Source organism: Homarus americanus, unplaced genomic scaffold (genome assembly GCF_018991925.1).
Source record: "Homarus americanus isolate GMGI-L3 unplaced genomic scaffold, GMGI_Hamer_2.0 scaffold33468, whole genome shotgun sequence".
Lineage (NCBI taxonomy): Eukaryota > Metazoa > Arthropoda > Malacostraca > Decapoda > Nephropidae > Homarus > Homarus americanus.
Genome location: NW_024714177.1, coordinates 736,162 through 758,214, shown reverse-complemented (window position 1 = coordinate 758,214; position 22,053 = coordinate 736,162). Strand labels below are relative to the sequence as shown.

Below are 22,053 nucleotides of genomic sequence, written 5' to 3'. Positions count from 1 at the left end.
ACTCGTCTAGAATTCCAACATGCATAACCTCCACTTAGGCGCTTTAACCATTTTGCTGAAAATTAATGTTAAAAGGATATTTAAACTGCACTTACTTCTATTGTAGCAGATGATGTTGAGGTGGAGATTGATGGGGGGCTGCTTACTCTTACAATGTACTGTATATTCACACTTACAGTATGTTTATTTACACTTATATTTAGTATGCACTTAAATCTAACTGATATCATAAAAAGTACTCTGCTTCAGAACACACTCCTCCCTTATAATGTACATGGAGACCCCAGCACTTGTTTTTATGTATAATATCTTCAGTTTCTCTTCAACTGATAGTTGTGAGCACCATTCCCTTTCTCCCAGCAGTGTTGTGTCTTTGGTACTTGTTTTACAGGCCATAATAATACACTAGGAAAGCACTAAATATGAAGAAAACACTGAATGTGAGGTGGGACTGTAGTCACAACAATAAACATGCGGGATCTGACGTCCCACATGACTCCCTTAAACCGGAACTTCTGACTTAAATTCTAAATTAAACAATTATATAAACTTATACTTTTATTATAATGGATACTTAATTAAACAGAAAACAGTGGGTAATCAGACTTGCCAGTGTCAAATCTAATCACCAAGGTGTCCCCTTGCCAGACAAAATATCTGAAGCAGGATGTTCAGAAACAGGTTATAATGGACAGCACACTGGTAGGGAGTTCCACAGAAGTTCATCAAATAGAATTACAAAAGGTAAAGCTTGGGTACTACCAGATGCCTTCATAGGCAAATGGAGGGTATGTTGTGATGTTACTAACTCATCAAAACACTGACTGGAAGTAGTTATAAAATATGTCAAGTAAAGAGATGTCCCTGCTCATATACAATCTTGACAATGTTCTGTTCTTATTACTAAATTTCCCCTGAACATGAGACACTGGTGTCAAGCATGGGTAGTGTTAACAATTTCTTGATCATGTACAAAATATGTTTCAATATACAGTATATATAAAAATAAAATGCAACCAGTTGATGGTGACATCCAAGGTGTTTCCAACTGTGAGATGCATACATAACACACTTCCTTGACCACTTACATAAGGAAGACCATATTGTCTGCAACCATTATTTTGTTGTCCTCTGTCATCTTTTCCACAGCAGCATCAATTTCCTCTTGTGAAAATGGTTGAGACGAGTGCTCAGTATTGACGAATTCAACCATTTTTGTCAAGTCAACCATCATTTTTCGTTCCTGAAATTCAAGAAATTAACTCATTAATAACCTATAAGCAAGGCAATGAAATTAAAGAAATACTTTACAATAAACTTCTGGACCAGTAAAACTCAACTGTATGGGAGCTCTAACTTGGGTTCCCAACCTTTTTAATCAGATGAACAAGTCTTTTTCTAGAGGGTTTGTTTGATGACTGTCAGCGAAGAGGTGTAACATGATGCCCTAAATCTAGAATTAATGCTTGTGAACATAATGTTAAACACTGCTAGACTATCAGGGAGCACAATGGTGCTTGCCAGCATCAGGTTGGGATCCCCTAATATGTTGAGTTATTTTGAATTAGTGTACATAAAATGGATATGCAAACATTTTTAACCTTCAAGTAAAAGATATCATATTTATTAACACCAGAAGCTCTCCTGGTTATATATGAGAACCAAGTGTGTAAGATCTATTGTGATAAAAGATAATTTCCTAAAATTCTTGTCTATCTGCTCAATGTTTCCTCCATAATACAGCAATGCATAAATAAAAACTAGGGAGTGCAATCTAGTCTACCATACAAGCTTTTTCCACCATTGACCAGTGTTTTGAGCCATTATGTCTGATCTACACACTAATATTGGTTAATACTCAATGCTATTTGCACACATGCAAAGATGGACAGACTGAATGCATTCATTAGTCCCCTCAAGCTGAGTGGCTGTGAACAGCAAGAAAAGGTATACATTATGAGGTAAGTTATGGCAGATGTGTATGAGTAAGGGAAAAAGGTCATAAGACAGTAATGTTATGACGAGTGTAACCAGCAGTACAGTATTTGAATCAGTCTCTACTGGATACCAGGTAAAGGCATACTGTACAAGATAATGAAAACATTGGGGTTTTAAACCTCAATCAATTCAACACTTTCACTTTACCTCCTTGAATAATTTTGTTAAAGAGCCCCTAAAGGCTGTCATTCTCTCAACACTGATCTCTTTAGGTGTAGACACTGTTGCAGGAACTTCACCACTGCTTTTAGAGGCTTTGCTGACTGTGCTTTGTATTGTTGCTGGAGTTGGTGACATAGGTTCCCCATCTTCCTCTGCACTTGCAATATCATATGGGTCATATCCTTGGGAAAGTACATTAAAAAAGTTATATTATGGCTTCAAACAAAAGAAAAATATTGAAAGTGGCTATAACAAGATACTGTACCTGTGACCATATATACAGTATTCCCAAAATATAAAAAAGCCAGAATTAACAGTTAGCTAACTATATTATCAGCTATAAAAGGGAAAAGCAAAGATGCACTACAAAGCACTGTAAACTGAACTATGCCAGTGAATAAGAAAATAAACTTGAAAGTATTCACTGAATAAAACTACCCCCAGGATGAAGGTGATACACTGTACAGTATAAAGAAGCTTAAACTTCACTTCAGAACATGTGACAGCAACAGGACATGCTGTACCTTCATCACCCGGCTTCTTCTTTGGTTTCTTTGATTTTTTCTCTGCATCACCAGTAGCTCTTCTTTTCCTCTTCCTTCCACCTTCCTCCTCTTCCCCTTGCTCCGCCTCTCCCTCTTCTTCGGTTTCTGTCGCACTCCCTTCATCATATTTACGTCTCTTTTTCTTCTCCATCACCTGGCATGAATAACTACCTTGTAAGAACTAAACTATGAAGATCTTACACAATAATGATGGTAATACATACATGAAAACTGTAACTTTGTGTGTAACCATTGAATAAAACATAAGATTAAAAGCCAAACTACCTGTACTTTAGTTTTCAAGTTAAACCAACTCACAAGGGTCTATTGACAACAAAGATGACGTGGTAGGTGATGACAAACCTTTTTGAAGTATGCATAAGATACCATTTCAATGGCTGCTTCAGCATCCTCAATGTCTACAACACGAGATAGTCTGGCTTTTGCATGAGCAGTAGACAAACGAATGAGAGTTTCCAGAGCACGAGCAGTTACAGGTTGTGTCTGGAAGAACAAACAAGATTAATCTGGAAGAGTGGATCTGCTAACACCACGGCTCTCAAATTACAAGTCAAGAGATGAGCAATACACAAAGAGCACATATGAGGAACTCTGGACGAGAACAAGACAAGTGACAAAGTAGCCTGAGAACTGTTTATCATACCATTATGATCTTCAAACTTTCCTCTTTTAAGCAGAAAGTGACACATCTCCAACTGGTCGTCTTGTTCTTGGCTGCTGAGCTTCATACATTTATAAAATGTTTCTTGTGGCTGGTTTTGTATAATACTAAGGTATGCTGATGGCAAATGAACAGTACTGTACAGCATTTCTTTAATCTTTAAGTGAGAGCGATTTTTTTTTACGGAGACTACTGTACTGTATTTGCTGACGGGGAAAGATGAGTTTTTTAAAAAATGGGTAAAATTATAATAAATTTTTTTGACAAAGTGCAAGATTTCCTCACTGAATACAGTGGTGTAATCAGATTTGCTGCAAGCCTAACGAGGGCATTTAGGCCAGCTTCGGACCTGTTTTTATTATTGATTCATTATATTATTGTATGATCAGCCTCTTATGGTGTACAATTCATCATGAATAACATAGCATCTTCAACAAAAGAAAAAATACTGTGCAATATATAATGTGTTATTTGATCCCAACAATATATATTCACTGAGCAACCAATCATATTAACTAGCCATTTACACTCCCAGAAATTTCAAAACTCCTGCCCACAACACTCACCCTCATACCTAAAGTACTCTATTACATACTCTAAGTATACTGTGTAATAAACCATTATTTACCTTTAGCATACGAATGAGTTAAATCACTGAGGCTTTTCACCACTTACCCGTGCCATATCTGCATGTTCTGTATCCTGTGATCTGAGGCGAGAATATTCTTCAGCAATAACTTCGCAGGCTTCCCGAGTAAGGGTAGGCTTGATGCTCTTAGCAATGTGTATGTACTTCCTCATGAACTTCAGGCTGACAACTTTTTCTCTGCAAGTGTCAATACAAAAACAAATTTATAACAACTACTGTCTATAATTAGTTACTACCCCAAAAACACATATAGCATGTCATTCCTGCACAAGTTAGTATCAAAACTATAGTTAATATTCATTCCCTACTTCTTTGTTCGGAGACTGCCATGCAGAAGACTATCATATTTCTCATAAATGGGAGTCTCTGTTTCTTCATCCTCAACAACATCTGGGTTGTGAGTTGAGAGAACATCCACTCCAATGCCCATGGGGAGTGTTTCACCATCTTGTTCCTGAGGAGATCTGTAACAATAGTAATATCTTCAGCAAAATCCTCCCCCAACATGAAAGTAACCAGCATACAGGTCCAGTATACAGTCTGTTGTTTATAAGTGTCACTGGTGGCCAGGCTCTTTATCATACATCATATATACTGGTAACTGACTGGCACCTTTCAAATAACATCCTGGGTCTTTATGCTGTGATAAGTAACACATATTTCAAATATAGTCAACAATCCATAGTTAATAACATCATAATGTAAAATTAGAAATTTCACTCCAAGTGACATGCATTAAGGATACTATCCCAATACAGCAGCAGCACTTGTATGTATTCAACCAAGTGTCTCGAGCAGGATTTACTTATGAGGCAGTACTGTACAGTACTGCAATGTTTACGATATATATACTGTACAGTACTGTATTGGCATACAAGATGACCTTTGAAGCTTAAAAAATAATTCCCCTAAACTCAGGGTCAACTTATACACCATGTACTGTATAAAATGTGAAGCTTAACTCATATGATGTGGGTAGGTTGTCATCATGGGTGACGAAGATTGATGACAAGTTTATATAAAATACCCAAAATATAATACAATATTGTATATCAGGACTTACCTATAACGATGCATGCGTACCACATGATCTGAAATCTTTCTGTCACTTTCAGGGTCAGCAATATCAAGCATAATGAAGAGACAATCAAAACGTGACAGGAGAGAGTCCTGCAAACCAATATTCTCCATGGGCATCTTATATTGATCGTATCGACCATATACAGGATTAGCAGCAGCCAAAACTGAGCACCTGGCATTGAGCCTAGCATGGATGCCTGCCTTAGAAATGGTTACACTGCCTTGCTCCATCACCTCATGAATAGCAGTGCGGTCCATATCACTCATCTTGTCAAATTCATCAATGCAGACAATGCCACGGTCGCCAAGAACCATAGCACCAGCCTCCAATCTGTTGAAAAAAAGAGAATTAATCCTAACCCAATTTACTATTTATCCCCCACCCCTCAAAGTAATTGTTACTGCATTCATATTTACAAGTGCAGTTGTTACATAATAAATCTATATTCATTGCTATTTCTAAAATTCAAAATAATGATCAAACTATATTATATTCTGCAAATGATTATTGCACAAACTTTACAAACAATTTAAATATCATTCAGGTTAATTTACACAAAAGTACTTTAAGCAACCAGGGTTAGGAATGTGAACAATACCTTCTTTCACCAGTTTCATTGTCTGTTGTGACGGCAGCTGTCAAACCAACACCTGAGGAGCCTCGACCAGTTGTGGTTATGGCACGTGGAGCAGTGTGAAGTACATAGCGTAACAGTTGAGACTTGGCCACAGATGGATCACCAATCAGCAGGATGTTTATGTCACTAAATCAGGTAAAAGAGAAAGTTGTCTTATATACCACATAATCCTAATACACGATCAGTTACAAATAGGCTGCTATGAGAGAGAACCAGAGAGCCATACCAACACCGTATAATTCATTTTAAAATCTGTGCTCATCATTATTCAGTGCACTAGAAGACAGTGCCAGGAACAGCAGTGTAATCATCTACCAAAACATGGAGAAAAATAAGTGCAACTCTCCAGTAGTTATCTCCTTTAGTCTTATGATTCTAACTCCTTGATTACTTCACGGAGTTGCAACTCTGCCTTGCCAGCTGTTCTCACACTGTAGGTTGGCATTTGGAAGGACATTCAGCTGTAAAGCTTGGCTTCAACAAGCCTGATCATAAACAAGTCACCCAAAATAATATACATGTACATCATGTACTCACCCTCTTAATCGGGTGCCATTAGGTAGCACCTTCTCAACACCCCCAAGAAGCATGCATAGAAGAGCTTTCTTGATGTATTCATGACCATGGATACTGGGTGCTAGAGACTTGGACAGCAACTCGAAGACATCTATTCCCTGTAAAAAAAATTTTTTTTTAGTAACATCACCATGAACAAAACTCATTATATGGTACTGTAGAAGAAAACACTATATTTTCCTATTCTTATTTAGGAGACACTACGTACCAGTATGTCCACCAAAGACTATGATTAACAAAGGTCAAAATTGAATAGAAAGTGGAAATAGCCAACTAAGCTATTGAGCTATACTGGTACTGTACAGTACTTTTTCTTTATCAACCTTTTACTTCCCATTATCCATAAATGTCAGGCTGGGGAATATTCTCAAAATCAATTCCAGCCGAAGACAAAAATCTTACTAGTACACATTTCCCCTGCTTGATACTAAACATTCAGCCATCCTACCATACCCGAAAACCCCCCCAAATGAGGCTCACCTTTTGTTTAGAGAATTTCTTGCATTTGTGCACATCATCAGTGGAGATTTGTGGAGAAACTTCCTTATTCATAAGTATGACATTATTTGCCAATAAGATTGTTCGGAATGTCCCGCTTGTGAAACTTCCCTGCTTGTTGGGCAGACAGCGATATATACCTACTATCTGAAAATTAAATATTTATACATTATCACTCAAACAGGCCAGCTGCCAAACTATGTAGACACCACATCCTTGGCTTCACAATAACTTCGTTGGTAAAATCCAATAATTACATTGATACCCCATATAACTCTGCCTTGTAGAACACAGTTTTGCTATAGTGCTCTTTGTCGGGGTTGTATTTAAAAAAATTCTGTGTGGCTGGCACTACACCAATCAGTACTACTCATTTACACAGTTTCAAATTCTTTCCACCTTTGTTTACAAACTCTGCTGTGTTCACCACTTTTTTTTTTGCCTTATTTTACATTTTGTGTAAAAACCTGTATGTGAAAGTGCTGGTGCTGTGGCCAAGAGGTCAAGGAAAAGCATCATCATGGATATAATATTGCAAGTGATAGGGTGTGTGTAGGTGGGTGAGCATCAGGTAGATATTGGTCAAAGCTTGAAGTTAGCTACATAAAAAAAAGAACCATTCTTAAGAAATATATATAAGCTTCTACACAATCAACCAGTTCCTTCATTTTACTGGAGAGGAAAAACACTTGAGGATCTTGAAGAGGTGGACTGAAGATAGACACAGTATCACATGCCCTTAAGCCAGGTGATCATTTGACAATACTACAAATATCTTCACATTCAACGCTGAATTCTCCGTGACCAAAGAAAATTTAAAAACTCATATAAAAGTCTTTAGGAACATTTCTGGCAAACTCAACCAATAAAAGTGGTATGAACAATGTAATGTACACCCCCTATGCCATGACATGAACAAAATATATATTAAAAAAATACAGTACGGTAAGTCCTCGCTTAACGTCGGGGTTACGTTCCTAAAAATGCGGCGTTATACGAAACAACGTTTAGAAGATCAATTTTCCCCATAAGAAATAGATAAAATACAGGTGTTACGTTCCCCAGCCTCCCTTTGCCCCACGAAATACATTACATATACAGAAAATCACTGCCATTTCTACAGAAAATAATGCATATATATACAACTACTAAGTTTGTATTGGTACTCACCGATGGGCGGAGGTGGTAAAGCGAGTGTGTGGTGGGCAGTGAAGCAGAGGAGGCGGATGGTGTGAGGGGAGGAGTATGGCAGGAGAGGAGGAGGCCAGGGAGTCACTGAGACTGCGCCAAGCCGAGAGAGCATAGCGCGGCCAGACGAGAGAGGGTGATGCACCGTAAAATGTAATCTGTGACGACGCAAAACAATGTAGTATTGGATCACCGGGACGTTAAACGAATTTTTGGTCTCTAAAAGTTTAGCGACGTTGTACCGAAACAACATTAAGCGGGACGACGTTAGGCGTGGACTTACTGTACAGTATTTGGCAAAACACTTGGTCAATATTTCAATATTGTGAGCAACTTACAGGGACTCAAAGATTCCCTGAAAATAGCCTGGACAAGCAACCAAGAAAAAGAATACAAATAATAAGGGGGGGGGGGGAATTGCCAAAGTACTTGAATCATAATTGTGTACACCACACAAGTAAGAAAACCAAACTAAGCAACCACTAAATATACTCCCCACTAGTGCTGTGTGGCAAAATCATTACACCATTTACTCATTCAACCTGTATCAAGTTATCAAAGCTTTTAACCCCAAAAAACAGATTCAGAAAAATCTACATACGTATAATCATATACAGTACTGTAAGTGTTTTCTCCTGAACTGAATATTTTACTTATGAAAAGAACTTACCTGAACTCTGTCTCCTGGTTTACATTTGTCAACTAAGTCATTATCCAAGACAATATCAACAGACCGTGGTAACTGACCAGCTGGGGACTTCTCTGGCATCTCTTGGATAGAAATTGTTTGATGATCCTTGTACACACATAGTCCATATTCAGTCTCCAAGAGATTGCCTGGAAATTATGACCAAGAAAACCAGCTTACACAACTTTACTAGATATAAATGTTCTTATTGTTCACTGCCTTGCACTGTTCCCTAATATTAAACTCAATCATTTAATTCTTCAATATGTCATATAATAATCATTATTACGTGTGAATAACACATGAAACATGACACAATATAAGTAATAATAATATACCTAAAATAAATGTACTGTACCATCATCATCCTTTGTAGGATAAATTGCCGTCGATGGATAAGGATCATATGACGTCATATCTGTGTAGCGTCTCTCCAACGTCTTCTTTGTAGTCGGACAATAATGCACAGACCGCACCACCTTTGGTCGCACCAGGGAACCTTGAAAACTAACTCTAGTAAGAAATAAACCAGTCTCCATTTGACCTGGAACTACTGTATACATACTTAGCTAAATGTTGTGGAGACAAAACTTCCTAAGCTTTTAACACATGGATGCAAGACAGCAAATGCAGAGAAAAGCAATTTTGCTGCATAAATCTAACTAAATTCTGAGCTCATTAAAACAGACTCATGATGGAGAGCATTCAGGAGCCAGCCACCAATACTGGATAGAAAACAAAAGGATCCAAATTACTGGTTGGACCATATACAGTATCAATAATGATGGGTTCTGACAGTTAGCAGTCATGGAAAAATAGAGATACAGTACACACAAAAATTAAGGTACTGTACAGTATGAAGACACACAATTTTTTTTTCAGCCCATAAAAAGGAAGCTGAGTTTTTTAGATCTCTTGAGGAACATGAAGACTGCTGCTGGGAATCTTGAAGGGACTTGGTTTTGTTTTTATGTGATGTAGAAGTAGAGAGATAATAATTGATAGGCATTAAAAGCCTATTTCTTTACTGGGGGAAAAAATAGAGGGCTATGCATGAATTTATGAGGCCAAGAAAAACATCACTAGTTTTCTACAAGATGACTATTGACAACAGCCCATGAGACTAAGTGACTGAACCTCATTCCTTAAGGCTCACAGTACAATATTTATAATTGTCGCCTCTAAAAATGACTCATTATAACCATTGATTACTAGTATATAAAAACAAAAGAGCTTGAAACATACAATTTCATTTAAAAACCTGATTCCGTATTGCAAATATTGTAATCATAAGTCTACAACAAACTTCCTTAAAAAATAAATAAATAAATAAATAAAACAGATCAACCAAGTTCTTTTAAATAAACGTAACCTGAACACAACCACTTACATTTTGTGACGATGCCTTCAACACACACTAAATTTCCAAGATTCCTTGAATTCAATGTCCGAGGAGAAACATGTTTACTGCCAAAACTTCCTTCAAACCCAACAAACATTTCTTCTTGGGTCTTAGCATAATTGGTGTCAACTGATGCTACATACTCCTTCAGTGCACGGTGAAATGCTGGTAATTCTTCATATGCAGAATTCAAAAGTCTGAAATCATTTTATCCATTATATTCCTGCAGTCACTCCTGTCTTTTTACAAACCTATGCAATACATTATAAAATCCCACTCACTCACTCTTTCACTTCATCACCACCATTCTCAGTCTTCCTCTCCTCCTCCATTTCACCGTATTTATTATTCACTCATCTTCTCCCTGGCCCCCACTAGAAGTCACAGCCTCAGGATGAAGAAACCACAAGTTTAGAAAATTGTCAGGGCAAACTTTTATGGAATAAAAGTTGTGAACTCCTAGAATAATTTGCCAATGTGTTGTGACAGCACTGAATGTGAGCTTATTCAAGACCAGGCTTGGTCAACACTGGTGCAGGTTCAGATCCATCCTGGAGCCAGTACATGCCCAATACTTGCCAACAATGTGTAAAGTTTCTGTTCCAGACAATCTGAATAAGCCCTAATGCCAGCTGTATTGGTGAAAAAGGCCAGAAACAAACTTAAAATGAAAACCTTGCATGATTGGATATACCAGTAGTGTACTTGTCCTCTCAAAAAAGATGCAAAAGGCATTTCATCAATTTTACAAAACCTCTTTGAAAACATTTGTGAATTTAAACAACGTAAGACTTCCAGCCATTTAACATGCTCATCAGATGAACACTCATTAAATGATACAAACTTGGAGATCAGCAAAATTAGGATTCATTTGCCTATGTACAAATCTTACCCTGTAACTCGCTGATGATTCTTCTTCCTCAGGTCATTGATGTTGACAACGAGGCGGCACTCCCCACTAGCCACCATATCATGCACCAACTGGGTATACACTCCGGAGTCTTCCTGCAACATAAAAGAAGTTTTTACCTCAGCGTTAATATTTACAGCTTACATGTCACACACTGCATTCCTGAAGATCTGGCTCAGACTATGAGTTATGTAACTAATTCTGAGACATTAGAAAAAGGAAAGCAATATTGAGTATGTATGGTAATATACAATAGCTACTTTATACAGTATATACAATACTAAACAATACACTAGTACAGTACCCTGTACATATAAGAAATGCACACTGTGCACTGCATATCCAATGTGAATGAAAGGAATTCCAATCATATTAAACTGGATACTATATAAATAAAATTAGTCATGTTGCTTTGTTTACACTGAGGTTAAACCACCATGGAACAAAGTCAACTCTAACACCATGACTTATTACACAAAAAAAAAAGACAAACAGCCCATGTTAGGTTTAGCTCCACACTATAACGGGATCTTGGCTGATATATTTGTTTGGAACTTAGAAACAAGACTAAAAGAGATATAACCAAGAAGGTTGAATAAATAAAATAAAGTGGCAACAGCCAACATTAAGTGCTTTCCCTCTTACACCAGCATATGAGTTAGGGTCATAATCTGGTGTTTGTGGAATATTAGCCCCCAAACCCAGTCAGAAGTTCCAAGTGGTTCTTTGACCGAGACTCCTAGCCGAATAACCATCGACTATTTGACTGGAACCTGCAGGGATTGTGTATGATTTTACTATGACTTTAATGGGATTCTGGTCAGGATGGCTGTGATCATTACAATAATGTTTCTTGGAGTCGTCATTACTTGATCTAAAATTTGTTTTGTGATAATATACTGTTCCTTTAACCCTCTCTGAATGCTGTGTTAACTATACGTGTATACCACATATCTAGCAGAGTTAGTAATTAGTTTTAATTTAGACCCCTTTAAGATATTTTACTTTATAATATAGTATAGCATTATATTTATAAGCTGTCAGTTATTAAAGTTACAATGGTAATTTCAATTAGTAAGTTGGTAAATTTGTATTTGTTGCCACCAACTAAGTCTCGGGAATTTTATTTTTTGCAATCAATAGCTTCAACAATTCTAAGACGCTTTTCTTTTATGACGTTTCCCTTGCAAATGACCAAACCTAACCTCCAGGACCACCCAGCATATTATAGGTCATTTGTGCAGGAAATGTCATAGAAGAAAAGTGTCTCAGAATTGTCTAAACTATTGATGCAATACATAATACACAGTAAACTAGCTAATGGCTATTCGACCTGGATCCCGATAAAACAAGTGGTTATTCAGCTGGATACCAGGCAAATAACAGCAGCCTAGAAAGTCTTGATTAAGTTTGGTAGGTTAATGTACAATCCTGTAAGAACTACGGATTTATATATACAGTATATATATTTTAGAGGATTTATTTATTAATTTATCTATTTATTTACACAGCAACTGTTCACCACATTAACTCCGTGGCCTAATATTACTTTCATAAATGTCCGAGAGATTACATCCCACTTGGACGATTCCCATTTGCACGAACGTCTGTTTTAGGCTATTTAGCGTAATCTTCCCTAACCTGATCATTTAACTAAGCTGGTAAAAATCAAATAAAATAGACAATTGTCCAGGTGGGATGACACCATCTAAGTCACAGTTCAAGTAACACTTAAAACACAATATACTGCACCAGTGTATTCACTCCCAGTCAATCTTACCTTTTTGCAGTCACTAGTATAACCTTCTCCCCACCTAGTTATTATTTATCATATTAGTATCACTTATGTTACTTGATATTATTTGTCAATCAAGTGACCCATTCCCAGATTATGTAGCTGTATATTTTCAGCCTTCCAGCTGCCATGTTTAAAAAAAAAACGTTAATTATTATTATTACCTGTACATGCAGTCTATAAACAAGCACTCAAGATATCAATTCCAAACTTCCGAATTTCCTCACCTAAAACGCCAACAATTGTCGACTAAATGCCTACTCACAACCATTAAACGATTCCCAATATATCACTACACTATCTCTTACCACAGGAGGAAAGACAATGAGTGAGATGGTAGAGAACTGTACGATTGAGATCATGTTGTAGGAAGTCGCATTTACTACAATAATATACCATTAAACAAACTTACATCGTCTTCTAGAAATTCCAGGTATTCTCGCTGAATGTCCCTGATGCGCTGGTCGATAACAACGTCAGTAGTAGCGCCCATTATGGCAGTACTTCACAGTGTTTTAGCAGGTTACTTCCACCTCTCTGTCGGTGTACTTCATCAAGTCAACAATGAAATGCGCGGGAAACGTCCAGCATATAATCTTATAAGAATACCACGAACAAAGTAATTATTTTTTTTTAAAGTAAGAAATCCAAAATTTAATATTAAAATAACTAAACTTGGCTACATAAAGTAATTTTAACTAACTCAGAATCGCTTTGTAAGATTATATCTCTTAAAAAATATATGGTTTCACGGCTTTGTTCGAGGTAATATTTTAACAGTAGCAAATTTTGCCGGGAACTCTCAGCATCGTTCGTGTAGTCAGCCTAGTATGTGACGTCATCATGGCATCATTTTTGTGTAAATATTATTATGGCGTTTTTCAAATCCTGATGATTCCATTAGCCTCCTGTACTAATATTTAGTTGATATTATTTTTGTTTGTCAGTAGATAGAAGAAATCATATTAATTAAAAAGTCCTGCAAATATTATCGAATGCGCCAGATAAAGTGAAAGTCCAAATTATATACTGTAATATTTTCAAGATTCAACTTTTGAGTAATTATGTCCAAGAGGAGACAACATAGAGACACCCGCCAAGCTGTCGGCAGCCTTTGACTGTACCACCCCACTAGATGCTGACTGTACCACCCCACTAGATGCTGACTGTACCACCCCACTAGATGCTGACTGTACCACCCCACTAGATGCTGACTGTACCACCCCACTAGATGCTGACTGTACCACCCCACTAGATGCTGACTGTACCACCCCACTAGATGCTGACTGTACCACCCCACTAGATGCAGGTGAGAATTCAACGCCGCTGGTAAACACTTTCTTTACTTTTATCCTCTTCACCTCTGATCGCCTCGTTAGCCTCTTGGGCGGTCGGTCACGTCTCTGTTGGCAAGTACTGGGCAGAATAATAATGAATGTATGAATGTATTATTCTGCCCACCATAATAGAGTCAAACAGTCAGTATTTTCATCAATGTTTTTACGTGCTTTGAGAATTTGCAGCCCGGAATTCATTGATGAGGAATATAAATATATCTATAATAATGGCTTGAACCTTAAGTACCCTAGATCTTTCATAGACAAATGCCTTAACATTACTAAAAAATCTTTCTATGGAACCGATCCCAAGCCCACCCATGACCATAAGAATCTCTTAGTATTGTGGGGTTTCGAGTTATTGGTTCACACTGAGGATGGGATGGAGAAAGGAAGCTCACAATGTGCTCTCTGTATACATATTATATTGGATGTACAATAATGCAGCTTGGTGACTGGTGCTGGGAGGAGGCAGCGTGGTTACAAGCGTGAGTAGGGAGAGCTGGTTGGTGAGGGTGCTCAGAGGCGGTGTTGCTTGCTGCGGCTGTAGCTAGAAGGGCAGGTCACGGCCAGGTGTGGTCTTATATAGCGGGGGTAGGCGTGGCTTGATTGTAGACCTCCCTTTGTTCGGGGAGCTGGTTACCTGACCTTGCCCACGAGGTGCAGGCTGGTGAATTGGCGGGGGGTCGGCTAGTCAGCGACACACGGCGTTTGTAGGGGAGGAATCCACTACAGTATTACCATTTCACAAAAATTTCTCTCAAATTCCTTTACAACTAAAATCCTGGAACGTCAATGTGGCATTTAAAAACTCATGCACTGTTAAACAAATGTTAATCAAGAACTCCCCCCAACAATACAGGTGGCTGCATTTATAAGGTTCCTTGCAAGGAATGTAATATGTTTTACTTAGGCCAGGCAGGTAAAGATCTTGCAACTAGACTTAAACAACATAAATATAGTGTTAGGACAGGCCAGGAATCCAATGCTCTGTTTGTTCATTTGAGGGATAATAAGCATTGCATTGACTGGGATAATGCCTCCTCAATATTACCTTGTAATTCAATTGACAGTAGTAACATTATAGAATCCAGTCTCATTAAACATACCGAATCCGTCAACATGAATTTGAGTAATGGTATGTACAAACTGGATAATTTCGTAATTAAGATTTGTAAGGTGGTGAGAAGGATGGGTCATCTTACCCTCTGACCTGACTACCGACTGCTGCGGCGCTTTTTGAAGATTAGTAGGGTCATTACCTAATACCTGACCATTGTGGACCTGATCTCACCCTCCTCTGTATACTATATACACCTTGTTTTGTACTTCTCCTTAGTCTGTCCTCACCCCTGAAGATGTGAATCACACGAAAGCGCTTGGGAACTTCGTGTTTTCTTCTTTCCTTGTGGGTTTTTTTTCTGAGAAAATAGAAAGTACCGAAATGGTTATTTGAATATCGTGTAGTATTACCTTAAGCAAATCTTCAGGCAACCTAGTTTATAGGTTGTTACACTACACTAGACTACGTTGCTGAAAATATTAAATGATTGGCTATTCGAAGTTTGTTTACGTTTAACAGGCTACAAGAGCACTGCCATTACCTAAGGCGGTATACCAGAGTTTTCTTTCTCATAATTCTTATTGGTTGGTGGATTAGTGTAATTACTTACCTAGATGCACGATAGATCAAGTTGTTGAAGAGGAGCAATGACATTATAACGTCCAGGCCATCAGTCTGGCAACTATACTTTCGTCCCTTCTTTAAATACAATTCACAGGTAGATATAATTACCAACCATCTGCCAAACAGCAGGGTTTAAAGACCCTGACAAATGAAGCAACAACAACGACTCAAATTAAAATTATAACGCACACTGCCAAAATTGCATAATGTTACCATACGTTTACTACACAAAGGTGAAGCATCACACGTATAGTATACACGGGTAGTATTACCCGATGAGTCACCCACCCAGTTGGCACCCGCAACTTATCCGAACTTATACAAAATATAAATTATTATGTCGAATTCCACACGTGGGGCATTCTTTTTTTACTTCATAAAACAAACTGATAAATCATCAATTAACTGAAACTTATAATTCATTAAAACAAGATTGACAGGATAAACATCTGGTAAAATTCTGACAATGTTTTTGATATGTGTAATGTTGTCTCGCTCAGACACGACCACTGTCTGACTGCCTCGAAGCGTCACACCTGAACTGTAGTGAAACCAACAATTCTCGCTGTATGTTTGCTACACAACTCTTGTATCATTTTATGCATTACACAAATATTTTTCAGTTAGAAATTTCTTTACAAATGATTTAAACTTGTAATTGGAACACACGTTGCAAGACAAATGTCGTTTCATTTCAAACCTAGCAATTACCAGCCTAAGTCTAGGCATCTCGAAGGGTGGTTTTACCAGTCTCGACCAATTGTTTTTTTGTTCCCAAGTTGCCAGTTGTATGGACGGTACTGTAAGGATAAAATCATAAATATTGAAATCACCGCAAATTCAGATAGTAACTGTGGACATTTACTCGGGATATTTTATTACACAGTAGCCTATATAATTTTTTTTAGTTTATAACTTCAAAAAAGATGACGTTAATCATCTAATTTTAAGTCAGCTGTAAATTAATACATGGCATCTTGGCGTGGCATCACGGAAGATGGCAACCCACCAGCAGACCAGACTCACCAGAGCGGCAGAGCCAGTGGCCCACAGTGCTGTATCACCTATTACCAAGTGTTACTATGTGGCTGCACTTCAAGAGATGATGGATTAACACTTCTACACAACCACTGGACGATCATAAGTACAGGTACACTTTGTCTTGCTCTCGCTGTAAGGTAAGAATAAGTACTGTCACCCTGTCTGGTCCCCAAGATATGCAAAGGACGGTCAGTTGATTGAAAATGTTCAAAGGAGGGCCACCAGACTGGTGCCTGCACTTGGGCACCTCAGTTACCTTGAGAGATTAGAGCGCCAGTAATTGCCTAGCTTATACTACAGACGGGCAAGGGGGGGACCTAATTGAGGTGTAAAAACATCTCAAAGGGCAAGTGTCCTTACCTGGAGCTGGCGGACGCTCGCCCCACAAGGGGTCACAGCTCAAAGTTGAAGTAGCCGCAAGTCCAGAAAACTGTAAGAGGTAACTTTTTCGGAGTGAGAGTTGTGAACTCTTGGAACAATCTGCCAGTGTTGTGACGGCACCGAGTGTGAGCTTTTCAAGACCAGACTTGACAATCACTGGAGTAGGTTCAGATACATTCAGGAGACGGTGCATGCCCAGTGCTTGCCAACAGTGCGTAAGAGACGTGACCGATCGCCCAAGCGGCTAACGAGCCGATCAGTGGTGAAGAGGATAAAAGTAAAAGTAAAAATACTATTAATAAAACACATATGCATTCTTTCAATAAGAAATATTTCCTTTTCGCTCGCTAACTGCCATTAGACTGGGAAATTTCTTATATTTATAATTCATGTTAAGAAAAACAGATTAACAAAAAGCCAAATACTTACCGATAACTGTAATCAGTAAAAATGATAAGTGAAAATGGGGTGTGGCATCAGCACCGTTTTGTTGTGTTGTGACTGGTTGTGGGGATCCTGGGGTAGGGGGTTTTCATGGGTGGGAGGGGGCCGTGACGGGTCGTGCACACACCGCCAGGGAAGCAGGAAGCATCATATCTAACTACTAAATTTCGCCCTTGACGTGTTTTGTTCCTACCAAGAGGAAATGACTTTTGCAGATCTGTCGACGTTACATGTGCATATTTTCCTTCTCATTGTTTTTTGCATCTATCTATACAGTGTGTCTATTTACACTGCCCTGTAGTACCCCACATGTCACAGGTGATAATGACGATTTTGTGCCTTTAATTACCACGCGTTTCTTGCAGTCGTGTAGAAAGTCTCTTATCCACGCTAATAGGTTAAAAGTAAGAGGGATGTGGTGTGGACTCTGAGGATGGATATTAAAAGAAGGATGAGGAACATGCATGTGTACAGTTATATTTGTAAGTGTGAGTTGTATGTGAAATTGAGTGCATAATACATGATCATACTCTCTTGCAGTCTGGCGCAACGACATCGGAGATGGGAACATATTCACGATCGTTGGGTGTTCACCTGGAGGACTATAATCACCTCAAGTACACCATCAGCCTTACCCGGGTGGGGCAGCGGGTCTTCTCCCATGTCTTCTCCTGGGGCTTTATAGGAGGTTCAGGCAGCATTAAGGAGGCCATCTTCAGTCTCCCTCAATACTCTCAAGGCAAGTTTCGCAAGGACTTTAATGCCAGCCAACGTGAAAAGATCATCAAAGGCGGACCAGTCTCTGATTTTGACATTACTTTGATTTACAAGTTGTTGCAGTTAGTGTGTGGCTTGAGTAGTGCCAGTGACGTAGTGTGGATAACAGAGACTTCAGACTCACTGGAGTACTATCTTTATGCTATAAAAATTAAGAGAAATGAAATAGCACATGAAAACATAAAACTGTCTCCTACAGAGATGGTTGAAAAGTTAGAGGCACTTAGAGTATTATTTGTCAAAACAATTGAGAAAGCTGAACAAAAATATGCCATTGACAAATATACAGTGCACAGCTTATTAAATACCATAAACCAACAACTGGATGCAGTCAGAGACTCTCGTGTACCTTTGGAAACAGAAGCCGAGTACAAGAAAGAATTATTTGCAAGCAGAAGATCTCATGTGATTGAAGAAGGATCTAAAGAATCTCAACAAACTTTTCATGGTCTTTGTCAAGTAAGTGTGGCTCCTTGGCTGATGGCAGGACAAACTGTGAATGTCGAGAAAGTATTCACACAACCAAGATTAAAACGAGATGAAACACAAATATTACAGAGACAGTTATCAGCAGAAGAAAGCTATGTGGCAGTGTGTGATGTCCTGCAGGCAACGGAGTGTGACGGAACACAACCTCAGGTTACTTTACTTTCTGCTTTAAGTGGGATGGGAAAGTCGACTCTACTAAAGTATATAATTAACAGGGGAGTAAATGATCCAATTGCTATCAAGAACATAGACAATATTGACATGATTATCTTCCTAGACTGTCGCAATGCTGCATTTTCCTCCTTAAATGCAATGACTGCGCTCCTGCTACCTCGCACTGCTGCCATGTTACAGCAGTCTGAATTTAAACAAGTACTCCTTTCACTTGATTTGCTTCTAGTATTAGATGACGTTGATGAATTGGACCAAAAGTCTTTCTCAATATTACAAGAATTTTTGAGAGTGATGTCACCAAGAACACGAGTTTTAGCCACAGTGTCTCGAGAAAAGACAAAGTTTGTTCGAAGAACAATATCAGCACTACACAAAACAGTACTTCAATTGGAAATTGAAGGGATACCCGATGATCAAACTCTACCATTTTTGCAACAGACTTTATGTTATGTTTCCCCTAATGTTACCTCTGACCAAGAGAGTGAATCAAAGCTCTGTCGTCTGATAAGTTCAAAACGTCCATGTTTGCAGGAACACTTGAGATCTCCCGAGATCCTGAGTCTTCTCGCTCTGAGCTGGGCGTTTGCTCCTGATCGCCTCAACACTTCAACCACTGTCACAGAGATCTTCATGTTAGTGGAAGACCTTCTCATCCACAAAGTTTTACAGAGTTTACCAGGAGCCTCACTGTCTACCATAAGTACTCAGACTGCCATTAGGTCAAATCTAAAGAAATATCTGATTTTACTGAGTGGTGTTGCAGCTAAATGCTTGAGAAATGGAAAATTTAGCATTGATTCCAAGGATCTCCTAAGACTGGCAGATGATTGTAAAAAATTGGGATTACCAGAGGATTACCTGATTTCAGCATTTTTGAACTACACAAATGACAGTAGCAGTAACTTTTCTTTGAGGAATTGCAAGGTGTCCTTTCCTCGGCATTCCAGCCTTCAATATTATGCTGCCTGGCACATCACTCAGAACCTTCGGGATGCTCCACCCTCTGCAACTGTACGCCAGATCCTAGGACTACCATTGTCTGGTATTGGTCAAGTTCATGAGTCAAGCTTTCAATCAATGATGAAGTATCTAGTAGGAATGTTGTCTGTGTTTCTCCCTGGACAGCTAAAGTCCAGGACAATGGAAATAGTTGACCTTTTGAAAGATTTGGGGGTAAAAAAAGCATCTACTTGGTTGCAGTATATTGAAGAGGCAAAGGAAGAAGCAACTCTAACAGGAGAAATATTAAGAGAGATGGGTGATGAGTGGGAAGTGGAAGACTTTGCTATATCTTCAACTCTAGTTAATATCCTCAAGAAAACTAAACTTAGCAAGCTAGTTCTTACCACAGTTGAAAATCCACACAAATACCCACATTTACAAGAAGTTTTGAAACTTTGTGCTGGATATCCGAAGATAAGACTGTCGCTCCATCTATACAAACACTTCTGGTCGGATAAAACTGAGGTGTCTGACAAGTTCTTAAACACAGTGATGAATGAGGTGTCACCATGTATGTTGGAACACTTTGCTGGACGTTTGAGCTACTCAGCCATAAGCAGACTTCCAGCCTCCCTCACTAAGTTAGCTCTCCACATTACACCAAATATGTTGGAAGCTTTAAATGGTTCACTGCCATCCCTCAAAGCCTTACAATTGCTTTATTTAAACTTGGATGCTTGTGCCAACACAGATCCAAAGACAATTCCATCCCTGAATATCATGGAGCGACCTGTTATTCTCTCTGTGGATATGTGGAAAATTACTAAAGCAACTATCGAGTGGTCGTGTGATGCTGCCAAGGCAATATCTAAAACTTATGCGCGCCTGGTGCTCCGAGGAAGTGATCTTGATGCTGATGGTTGTAGTGTGTGGGTGGATAAACTGCACCAGCGTGGGGTCACAGCTTCCTGGGTCGTGGTGGGATCTACTTGTGATGTGAGCAATGACCAACTTTCGTGCTTGCAGCAGTCTGCCACTAAAATTGGGTGTGGAAAATTTGTGTGGTTTAAAGTTTAAATTTTTTCAGTGCTTTAAAAATAAAAATTTAATCAAGGATAATCTTTGAATTGTACAGGAGTATAAGTAACGAGTTAAATTCCACTTGTATAATTCATAATTATGAAGGAAGTATTGAAGGAACCGATACTTTTAGTAGAATCTCTCAAGGCCTTAAATGTAGAATTCTAGTAATTACTGTATCACGAACAAGATATTTGAATTAATTTTCACTTGAACCTTTATATTTGTACCTGAACAATGTACTGTACTACTTTGGATTTTGTAAATCTATGGAGAATATTGCTTTTAATGAATTAACAGTAATGTTATGATACTGTACTTTATATTTTATTGTTTAGCTGCTGCTGAAGTATATAGCACAGATTTTACAATTAAATGGTTTAACAGATTGTCTTGTTCTTCATAATGACATGTTTTCACTTCAGTTACTCTTTTAAGTAAATAATGTGTCATAGGGATGTAGTTTACTCAAAACACAATTTACTGTACCATAATGTGCCCGAGGGGGTAAAGACTTCTTGTTCTCACCATTCCCTTGACAAACCTACATACACCAACAAGCAACATCACTGGTGCGCACCGACATTCTTTCGTGTATTGTTAATTTCTCTGCCATCTTAGTTGATCTTAAGATTCCCTCAATCAAAAAAGAAAGAGAACATTAATTTTCCGATGGTACACAATCTATGAGACACTTGGTACAGATTTCTATAGTTGGGGCAAACAGAGTACTTGAGTGGATGACTACACCAACATGTATACAACTGTTGACTCTGATTTATAGTTTCCCAAATGTAATACTCTAAGTACACTACATAATCATCCCATTCTTTTGAGGAAAACTACCATAATAATCCTAGCTTTAGGGCACAGAAACACACATAATGAAC

General features: G+C 38.4%; 2 protein-coding genes across 2 annotated transcripts; one reads left to right on the top strand and one right to left on the bottom strand.

Moving 5' to 3' along the window:
- Positions 1 to 545: 545 nt before the first annotated feature.
- On the bottom strand, positions 546 to 13,382 carry LOC121876349 (zygotic DNA replication licensing factor mcm3-like). Its single transcript, XM_042381421.1, has 15 exons — positions 13,224 to 13,382; positions 10,999 to 11,111; positions 10,095 to 10,303; positions 9,063 to 9,203; positions 8,687 to 8,853; positions 6,811 to 6,975; positions 6,292 to 6,428; positions 5,716 to 5,880; positions 5,100 to 5,447; positions 4,345 to 4,500; positions 4,063 to 4,213; positions 3,069 to 3,209; positions 2,685 to 2,859; positions 2,146 to 2,342; positions 546 to 1,243 (listed from the first exon to the last, which is right to left on the bottom strand). Exons 1-15 carry the CDS (start codon positions 13,302 to 13,304, stop codon positions 1,085 to 1,087), a joined length of 2,505 nt encoding a protein of 834 aa, XP_042237355.1. The 5' UTR covers positions 13,305 to 13,382; the 3' UTR covers positions 546 to 1,084.
- Positions 13,383 to 16,839: 3,457 nt separating this feature from the next.
- LOC121876309 lies at positions 16,840 to 21,552 on the top strand. Its single transcript, XM_042381366.1, has 2 exons — positions 16,840 to 16,985; positions 18,242 to 21,552. Exon 2 carries the CDS (start codon positions 18,263 to 18,265, stop codon positions 21,158 to 21,160), a length of 2,898 nt encoding a protein of 965 aa, XP_042237300.1. The 5' UTR covers positions 16,840 to 16,985; positions 18,242 to 18,262; the 3' UTR covers positions 21,161 to 21,552.
- The last annotated feature ends 501 nt before the right edge of the window (positions 21,553 to 22,053 follow it).

Coding starts and splice junctions, on each gene's coding strand:
- LOC121876309 (XM_042381366.1), top strand. CDS start 18,263: ATGGGAACATATTCACGATCGTTGGGTGTTCACCTGGAGGACTATAAT.
- LOC121876349 (XM_042381421.1), bottom strand. CDS start 13,304: ATGGGCGCTACTACTGACGTTGTTATCGACCAGCGCATCAGGGACATT. Junction 10,304..10,998: donor AATCATCAGCGAGTTACAGG/GTAAGATTTGTA, acceptor AAATGATTTCAG/ACTTTTGAATTCTGCATATG. Junction 6,429..6,810: donor AGAAATTCTCTAAACAAAAG/GTGAGCCTCATT, acceptor TTTTTTTTACAG/GGAATAGATGTCTTCGAGTT.